This window comes from Anneissia japonica, unplaced genomic scaffold (assembly GCF_011630105.1).
Source record: "Anneissia japonica isolate Jap-2015-1 unplaced genomic scaffold, ASM1163010v1 scaffold1483_len710385_cov172, whole genome shotgun sequence".
Taxonomy (NCBI): Eukaryota; Metazoa; Echinodermata; class Crinoidea; order Comatulida; family Comatulidae; genus Anneissia; species Anneissia japonica.
Genome location: NW_022732828.1, coordinates 343,014 through 352,898, shown reverse-complemented (window position 1 = coordinate 352,898; position 9,885 = coordinate 343,014). Strand labels below are relative to the sequence as shown.

The window sequence follows — 9,885 nt, the reverse complement described above, 5'->3', positions numbered from 1 at the left end:
ACTTAGAGCCGAGTTGACTACTTGGAGCCAAGTTGACTACTTGGGGCCGACTTGATTTGGGGCCGAGTTGACTGGGGCCGAGTTGACTTGGGGCCGAGTTGACCTGCTTCTGAATTGCCAATTTAGAAATACAAAAATGTACATTCAATTAAGAGTTTACAAAAACATTGGAGGAAAGTACAGTAGCTGAAAAATAAAATATAAAATCAAATCAAATATTCTGTTATTCATGTCAGATTGACATAGAACGAACATTACTCCGAATAAAGAAAGGGAGGCCATGATTTGACGTTTCGACCGTTATTGGGTCATCTTCAGGAATGATAAAACTTAGACACTGATGATTACAAAAAATGCTACAATATATGCAAATGAGGGGAATTAAACAATGGTGATTATGAGAGAGGCATATCATACTGTATTGGTATGAAAATTTTTTTCTTTAGAAAAATACATAAAATTAATACATAATGATTTTTCCAATAGGAAGAGTGGCTATGGAAGGGGCTTTTACACATCCAGACCACCTCAGCCTAGCAGCAATGGCTTTTAAATCCACTCTTTGGATGTCTTAATGTTTATACCCATAGAGGTCTAAAAAAGCATAAATTGTGAGATACCTACAGTATAATAAGTTCTGTATTACTGATATTGACATTTTTTTTAGCTAATAATGTATTAATTATTTTATTTATACAGTATATATTTTATATATTTTTTTGTGTTTTTTATAATATATTTATCTGATGTCAACTTTTAATTGGCGGTTTTTAACTCTGTTAATAGTTCGTATGGAAATAAAATATAATAAAAAATATATACTGTAAACTAATATACAAGTATCATATTTATGATTAAATTGGCTATGTAATGTAAAGTATTAGCTACAGTATTTTGTAAGAAATATTACCCACTTACTGTATTAGCTTATACTGGAATAAAGTTGAGATTATTTTTTTTTAATAATATAGAGAATTTATAATAAGGTTTATTATGATAAGTTACTGGGCTTCTGTGAACAGTACTGTACTGTAACATCAATATTTTTTTTTATTAGTAGCAGTATAATAAATTATTTGCACATATTTTAATTGTAGGGTACAGTATGTTTAAATTATTGATGAAAAATTTACATTTATGTTTTGTTACTTACTGTAGCTTTAAGTATCACTTAAACTGTAGGACTACAGTACTTGATGTCATTATGAGTGACCACATGACTTATGAATATTCATGAGTTTAAGCATGAGCATTTAATCCTTTGCAAGTAGATGCCACACGCATATACATTTATGTTTTGCATACATACTGTACACTCATTGTAATTAATCAGAACTTTGATGGCAGCATTATCATGTAATATCCCAGTATATGTTGAGTTTAAATGTCATCGTTAATAAATGGTTTACGTATGTAATTGATGTTATCGTTTCTCTAGGGATGCATGTCGTCCTATTTGGATACAGTAATAGACAGTCATTCAACGAACGCTAACCCGGCAATAAACAACAACCAACTCCAAGGAATGACACGCTCTGTGGCACTTATCTGTGAGAGTGAATTACACAACTTGGTAATTAATTTCACTTGGATTAATAATTAATTATAATTAATTAGGATTATTTGCTATGTTTGGATTATGACAGCTTATGACAAAATCTGAACATAAAACAGAAAATTCAAATAAACATCAACTACTTAATTATTTTTTAAAATATGCTTAATTTTTTTCATTGCTATAGGTTAATCAACATATGAAAGCATGGCTACTGAATATTGTAAAAAAATCCAGCAAACAAGAAATATGCGTGCCATACTAGTAGTATCTGGAGGATAATAAAATTTAAAATATGATACATTATAATTATGAATGAAAATTATGTAATGAATCTAAGCTGAATATGAATTAAAGGCTGACTACATTCAAATTACATCATGGGGAATACTGATAAGTTTGATAAAAGATAATATGGAACAATTTCCAAAAGACTGAAGCAGTCTTTATTTGTTCGTCTTCATGACATTATACTGTATTCCAATCTGACTGTTATAAATATATATTGTATTAAAAAGGATTATTATTTCATTGGTTAATATCTACACAATTGAAACATACAGTAGGTATCATATTCATAAATTTACTACTAGTATATTTAATATTGCAAAGCTCATATTAAGTGCTTTGTTTTCTCTCTAATAGAAAAACATACTAACAGTACCATCAAACTGTTGACAATTTCAGGTTGCATACTTCCGATCAAGTCTCACAGCTAACCAGGGCAACCCAGAGTTGAAAGACTTAGAAGTAGCGCTGTCAGTCTTACCAAATCCAGCCAACCTGTCTGCTCCATCTATTAGCACAAGTTCGGGGAACACTCCTGGGACCACGCCCCCAGGGACCCCAGGATCCATCTCGAGAAAAGGTAGCAAAGCCATTAAAGGTACACCAAAGTCTCCAAGATTTATTTTATTTGCTGAGAGTGTGGTGGGTCTTGAGTCAACCCACAATGCCTCAGAAATATGTCTTAGCACATTTTTATTGCATCTCTTTGAGGCAGCTCTATATATATATTCATCCAATCAAGCATTTATTATATACTGTATTTATATGACTTATATTTTATTTCACATCCAATACCACATTTGCTATTTACAGGATGGTACAGTATGTTGCTCCTTAAGTTTAACTTTTTTTTAATAAGTCATGAAAAAACTTTAAATGTGCATGATTGGAACCCTAGAATCAGATAGCAGGCATGTGACCAGTCTATGTTGACTCTTTGATTTGACAGTATAGTTACTCTCCAATTGAATATGTTTCTGTACAGAAATAGACAATAGAGAGCTTTCGATTTGTGCGACAACGCGACGCTAGAATTGAATCACTCATGCGTGACTGGGCGTCCTAAGTTGTCTCAGTCTGCATATGTAGATTTGACCAAATTGCGTTCCAGAATGTAGCCGACGAGGTGACCTTAACGTTCTTGCATGCGCAGATGACTTTTAGTGACGTCATTACGTTCTACGTCCTACAGTCATCGTGCAATCAAAAGCTCCCTAATGAGAAAGCACGAGATGTGATCAGTTGTAAGCTTCTCATTTTCATCTTACATGACCTCATCTACAGTATCGTGAACCAACTTGAAATGTATGATTTATATTTTAATAATGAATACACATTTTAATATCTTGTACAATGCATATTTTTTTAAATTATAGATAACAAAAAAATATTATTAAAATTATCATAAATATAATGAAAAGCCTCAAGGAAATTAATCAAAACATTAGGTAATTTATTTAAAACACCTTATTAAATATCATTAAAACAAAGATCAAAGCAAATACATTTTTCACTGATGGTCATAATGTAGAATTGTTTGTAATTAATGATGCAATATGTTAATGTCAAAATTTGTTTTATTACATTAATGTTATGCATCTGTTCAAAAACATAAAATTATATTTAGTAACAATCTATACAAATGATTGAATAAACTCTTTCCCACTTTCTTTAGTTGCCAAGAAAAGACTTCAAGAAGATCAGGAATCTGAGAGCTCATCACCTCCTAGTGATACGTGCATGGTTACACAACCAGAGGATGTTCTTGTTATCTCACTGGGTAACCATCCTAATGAATGCCCTGGGATGCTCTCGGAAAGTAAGGTATGTCAATTGTGCCCAAATTTTGTTATTTTATATAATTTCTGGCAAAACAGACAAAAACAACAGACAACTATGTATTGGTGCACCATGGAGTGGCAAAATTGGCCACAAGGCATGTCATTCCAACACTCAAAACATAAAATAAATTATAATTCAGAAGAAAAAAAATATCAGTTTTATATGGTCTATTTTCAGTAATATTTTTTATGTTTATGGTATTATTATTATCATCTGTTTTTTTTATAATAGGTGTTAAGTTCCTTGCCAACGAAATCAAAATCCCAAAGTGAGGACAAACGTGCAAATCTGGGATCGATCAACGAGCACCCAGAGAAACAACTGAGATTCTCAGCTGAGGCGTCTGTTACCAATGATCACCTAATGGAAGCAATGTCAATTGGTAAGTTTGTGTTTCTGAAAGTTTATTTGTGCAAATTTTTCTCTATCCAAAGATCCCCCTACTTCTTTGGTCTCTGCCATACATTTTCTTTATCAAGTGAGCTTACAGCTATGTTGATACAGTTGAAATACTTGCCATATAATATTTTCGCGTATAAGACGAGGCATAAAATATAAAATTATAATTGAAAAATTGGTGGGTGGGGGGCGGTAGGGGTGGGTCGTCTTCGCACAACATACAGTACAAATTTTTGGATTTTTAAAATCATGTTCGTCTTAAGTGCAGATCGTCCTTAACATGCAAATCTATCACTGAAATGAATCTGACTGTTAGTATGGGCACCATGTATGTTTTATATGCCAGAAATGAATATCATAAAGATGATGGTTGTTTAATTTGTCAGTTAAAAATAATTATTTTTATGTCTGATGCAATGAAATCCATGAACTTTACCAAGCCTAGACCCTGGACTTGTATAGCAATTTTAAAGCTAAATGCAGGCTTGGTATCAGTGGATCGTATCGAAAGGATAAATTCCGATGGTGAAATATGGGAGTCATCTTATATCCCGGACATACAAAAATTATCCACAAATCTTCTCCAACTCTGGGGTTCTCTTATACGTGGATCGCCTTATACACAAGAATATACAGTACTATAAAACATACTTCAAATGTTTTTCTGTCTTTATTTTTCCCCCAGGTGCATCAAATTCAGTATATTCCATTGATTATGATAATGAAAACACCAGTAACATAAGTGGTCGTAACACACCACGCTCTGCCATCAGCCTGGCCAGTAGTACGACGGATAACCCACGTCCAGATCTGATTGATTCCACGCAGCTGCCAAACAATGCCAATATCACGGATAGATTTGGAAAGTTTGAGATTGGGGACGAACTTGAGAACAAAAAAATGCATGGCCTTTCAGGCGGTGAGTATTTAAAGATATGTTAAAAAATGTGCAATAGAGATAGAAAATAGTTAGAAATTAAGATGAAATATTAAGAAAATTATATAGAAAATTGATAAAATTTGACAAAAATATTTAGGAAATTATGTGTGTTGTGTAAATATAGATTCCATCTCATTTTTGATGCAGAAACCTTTAGTGATACATGGAGTACAGATGTAATTGAAAGTGATAACTCAGAACCATCAGAAGCAAACCCAACTGAAAGGCTTCAGGAAATTTCCGAGTCAGACCTAGAGTATAGCGCCCTTGGGGCTGTTGCTAGGCTCCCAGAAAGCATTATGGAGATTTCAGAAACAACGAGCGAGACCTGGAGTGTTGATGTATTACAGAGTGATTCAGAAGCGCTGGACGATAGGCTGATTGAGGTTGCTGATGCTCCGGAGGTTACAGGTAGGCAAGAAAACTCACCTTTTATTCTGACTAGAAACAGACAATAATTGTAAATTGTAACTCATCCAAAGATACTTTTGATACCACAAATGAGTTTCTTAGGTCAATCTAATTCTTTTTTTTTTATCAATGAAAGTATTTAGGTTGCTTCTTGCAGAAAAAATTAAATTTTTGTGCAAAAATGCTGACCCTAGATATTTATTTTTAAAAATTCATATTTTTGGTTTTTAATTTTGAATATTAAGTGGTAAGAATAATAATTATTATTATTCAATTAAAATATTTTTTTTTCCATTTCCGTTAATTTTTGTTTTCACAAGGTTTACAATTATTGGAGGAAGAAAGTGAACAAATGTCATCAAAGGCAAGTGAGGGTCAGAGTTCACGTCGTAGTTCATACGGCAGTCAAAGTATAGGTCGAAGTTCAAATAATGATAGCCCAAGTGGAGAGGATAATCCAAAGAAGGATCAGGTAAGTGGGCAAGTGAAATGGGAAAGTAGGTTGGGCAAGCGACATATAATTGAAGAATTCAATATTCAACTTTGTATACGAACAATGCGCTTGGAAAGTGTTTGTATTTCTTAATATTTATGTGGTCATCTTTGGGATTTTAATAAAAATTATATAGTTGATTTATTATTGATAAAGATTATCATTAAAAAATGTTTATTTTAATGAGTTGACATCACAATTACGTTGGAGCTTGCATTCATCAATCTATGCCTGTCAGTGGTTAATGGCCGTTGCAATAGTTGCTTTATCGTATACAGTAGACTCCATAGATTCCATACCTTTTGAAAATATAACAATTCCATGTCAAATAGCTCTCACCATGTCAAATATATACATCTTTAATGTTCTTTTTTTGTGACTGAATGTGATGTACCAAACGACCTCAATTTACCATGCTTTCTGAATTCATCATGTTGTGATTAGATTGGGATGTATTACATGATCTCATTAACATGTTTGTAATAGATATAAACATTCAGATCTCTTCCTATACATCTTGCAATTGGATGTGATGTATCACATGGCCTCTAATTATCATGCCTGATTAAAATGTAAGCATGCTGAGCTCTCCATCCATTTATTGGATATGATGCATCACATGGCTTCTAATTAACATGCCTGATGAAACTGTAAACATGCTGAGCTCTTCATCCATTTATTGGTTGTGATGCATCACATGGCCTTCAATTAACATGCCTGATTAAAATTCAAACATACTGAGCTCTTCATCCATTTATTGGATGTGATGCATCACATTCCCTTTAATTAACATGCCTGATTAAAATTCAATCATGCTGAGCTCTCCATCCATTTATTGGATGTGATGTAGCGCGGGGTCTTTTGCTGATTGGTAGAATGTTGGTGTAATGCAATTGTGATGTTAGCTCGTTGAATTGCACTTGAATGTTTTCACTCCTTTATTTTGCACTTCTATTTTTCTGAAGATGTCAGTCAACTGCTTGAGTGTTTGGCATACCGCATTATCAGTTTAATGTTTTCAATGTTTTTCATTCCATTACATGCTGCACACATTTTGATACTGATTTTAATTACTGGATAAAAAAATCCTTAACCTTTCCTTTGTACTTCCTTGCTACCTTTTTGTTATTAGATTTTATCGTTTCATGTACCATATACTTAAGCACTTCCTTTTTGCAAACACTGTATACTGTACTTCTTAATGATAATCTGTAGATTTTATTCACATTTTATAAATTTTATGTAGATTATTAACTCTCTGTGAAATATTTTTTCTTAAAATAATATGCAGATTTAATCAAATTAAGTAATCGTGAACTAATCAAAAATTTGAAAAATAACTGAAGTGGAGATATTTTGTCCATTGGTTCTATTAGGCACAGGAACAAACAGACAGCAATCTTGAGGAGCATGTTGGTCAAACTGACCAATCACATGAGCCACATGTGGTGAAGGGTGCTGCCCAGACACATGTCAATCAACAACAAGAGTTTAACTCATTGGATGATTTTGGAATGGCATCATTTTCAATGCATTTAACTGATCAGGAAAGTAGGAGCTTTGAGTTACAGAATGCCTTGTCCTCCCATGATAAACGGCCTTCAACGGTTGTTGTGGACCATTTTTACCAGCTGCAGGGCGATAACAAACTATCTCTTCCATCAAATCAGCTGGAAACGTCAAGCTCTGAATCCAAACTTGATTCACTGTTAGTAGATTTTGATCCGTTGGCAAGCAACATCCCTGCTTACAACCAACAATCATCTGTTTCAGTAAAACAGTCTAACACTCTTCCATTGGGAGCTAGGCCCAAGCAAAAATTTATAATTACTTCACAATTTTATGATGAGAGGGGGCAACGTGGACCTATCGGGGTGACAAATCCCCTATATGAGTTAAGCAATGGGGACTTTCACTCAAATGGCGCTATTAAATCCAACTCGTCTAATCCTTTTAAACGCTACACTCATCCGGGCACGCAAAAAGTGGTGGATCCAATGCACGATGATAGTGATATATTCTTTTTAACTGAGACACCACCAAAAAGAAGGACTAACCCATTTGATAAGGTTACACCTCCAAATCCATTTGACAATTTGGAAGAGGATAAACAGCCGGCTTGTCTGGACAATGATTTCACACCTACACAGGAAAATTGTCAAGGCTGTTTTGAAGATGCATTCACGAAGGCTGAGCTTCAAGATTGTGTGGAAGTTGAGACAAAAAAGACTCAAGACGACCCTCACCAGGATCACAGTTTAGAAGAGAGGGATGTTTTTCCCACAGGGGGCGAGGAACTACCTTCTACTAATTCTTATAGCTCAACTCGTGTGGACAGCGGTTTTGCTTCAGGTGAATCCGTAGACATGACGCATTTGCGAGGTAACAGTTTCACTAGCTCAGGAAGTTTAAGCAGCAACTCAGGAATGCTGCTTTCCGAGAGCGGACGCTTCACCTCATCGGGGAGCTACAATAAGCCAAGTGCCGGGATGAGTAGTTTTGCACGGTCTATCAGTTTCGAGGGCACTACTGCAAACAACGGAGAAAAGGCTGTAAGTGAACGTGTGTGTCTCGTGTTGCCATGTTCTTAATAATTTGTGGCCAAATTTAGTAACTGCTAATTATAAACTCCATTCAAAATCATATTCATTGCAGTACTAACATAAACATATCATTAATTAAAATTATTCCTTCATTCAATAATTTGAATCCGAACTTAAATCTTTGACATATATTAGTAATTCAAAATAATGTCAAAGTTCATATAATGTCCATATCCTTACAATGGTTCTTGTCGTTCTACCATCCCATGTTATGCCATGATGCTATTGCTTTTCTATCAGCTATTTGCTATGCAGTTTACATAATATTTCTTCTCTAATTATTAACTCAACAAGCTCACAAACTGTATTAACCTCACTGTGACATTGTAGCTTCTTCACTTTCACTCTTATGGTTAATTTGATTTCTGAATTAATTCCCAGACCTCTGGATTTTCTGTAGAAATTTATTTTATTTTAAAATTTCACATTAACAGATTACAGAAATCCATAAGATTTTTATGTATGTTTTCAGAGCAGCCAGCAAATCAAGGCAAAAACAATGAAAACACGGAATCTTAAGGTTAACAAATTTGCCTACCCCTTCCCAACTCCCACCTTCTGGGATACTGAATGTTTGCAAAGCATTGTGGGATATTACTTCATTGCTAGTTGATGTCAGCAAGATCACATAATTAAACCAATGCATGATCAATAAGTTCATTAAACTTATGTCAAAGTCTACAACCTTTGCACTTTTCATAAAGAACATAATAAAATTGTCTGTTTAAAGTGATATGCAAATTTTTTGTCTGTTTTGTGTAATACAGTATTATATATCCTTTACTCACATTTGAATTTTTCCATTCTCTGGATTTGTTTTTTTCATTTATTAATATAAAAGTATATCCCAAGCCCTGAAACATTTTAAAACAGTTATCGTATTTGAGGGTCTCCAGAATTTACTATCCTGTACATCCAACAGGGGATATAAACAGACATTATGATATTTTGTCTATCAGACCCAGACAATGTTTCATCAGACTTTTTATTCTAAGCCTGGTTTTCATAAAATCGCTACACACTATTGCCAACAGCTTTTGGCAATGCTGAATGTTCGGTCAAATTGGGGAGCCTTCTGATTTTGAAATGTACGCAGTGTAACCATTGTAAAACACTGTAGCAACAATGTAGCGATTTTATAGAAACTTGGCTTTACAGATAACAAAAACCACAATTTGTTATCAAATATGTTTTGAGCATACACTTTTAACAAACTAAAGTCTTACCAAACATTGTCTGTTTAATTTAAGCCTTCTCCTAACAGTTCTGGAAACTTCTTTTTTCAGTTTCCTCCTTTCTTTATATTTAGATTTTGCTCTTTCCATGTCCTTAATTTGATGTGTGGTACATACTG

The 9,885-nt window shown here is 33.9% G+C and overlaps 1 protein-coding gene across 4 annotated transcripts in view; it reads left to right on the top strand.

The window, feature by feature from the left end:
• LOC117115816 (GTPase-activating protein and VPS9 domain-containing protein 1-like) overlaps positions 1-9,885 on the top strand; it is a 45,740-nt gene that overhangs the window by 20,869 nt on the left and 14,986 nt on the right. The window contains exons 3-11 of one of the 4 annotated variants that reach the window (XM_033259758.1): positions 1,439-1,573; positions 2,243-2,423; positions 3,519-3,667; positions 3,917-4,067; positions 4,770-5,003; positions 5,172-5,435; positions 5,756-5,907; positions 7,305-8,480; positions 9,004-9,051. In XM_033259758.1, the coding sequence (XP_033115649.1) occupies positions 1,439-1,573; positions 2,243-2,423; positions 3,519-3,667; positions 3,917-4,067; positions 4,770-5,003; positions 5,172-5,435; positions 5,756-5,907; positions 7,305-8,480; positions 9,004-9,051 (2,490 nt within the window). Of the gene's footprint in view, positions 1-1,438; positions 1,574-2,242; positions 2,442-3,518; positions 3,668-3,916; positions 4,068-4,769; positions 5,004-5,171; positions 5,436-5,755; positions 5,908-7,304; positions 8,481-9,003; positions 9,052-9,885 lie in introns of all 4 variants that reach the window. The other 3 variants (XM_033259757.1, XM_033259759.1, XM_033259760.1) reach the window with 3 other exon arrangements.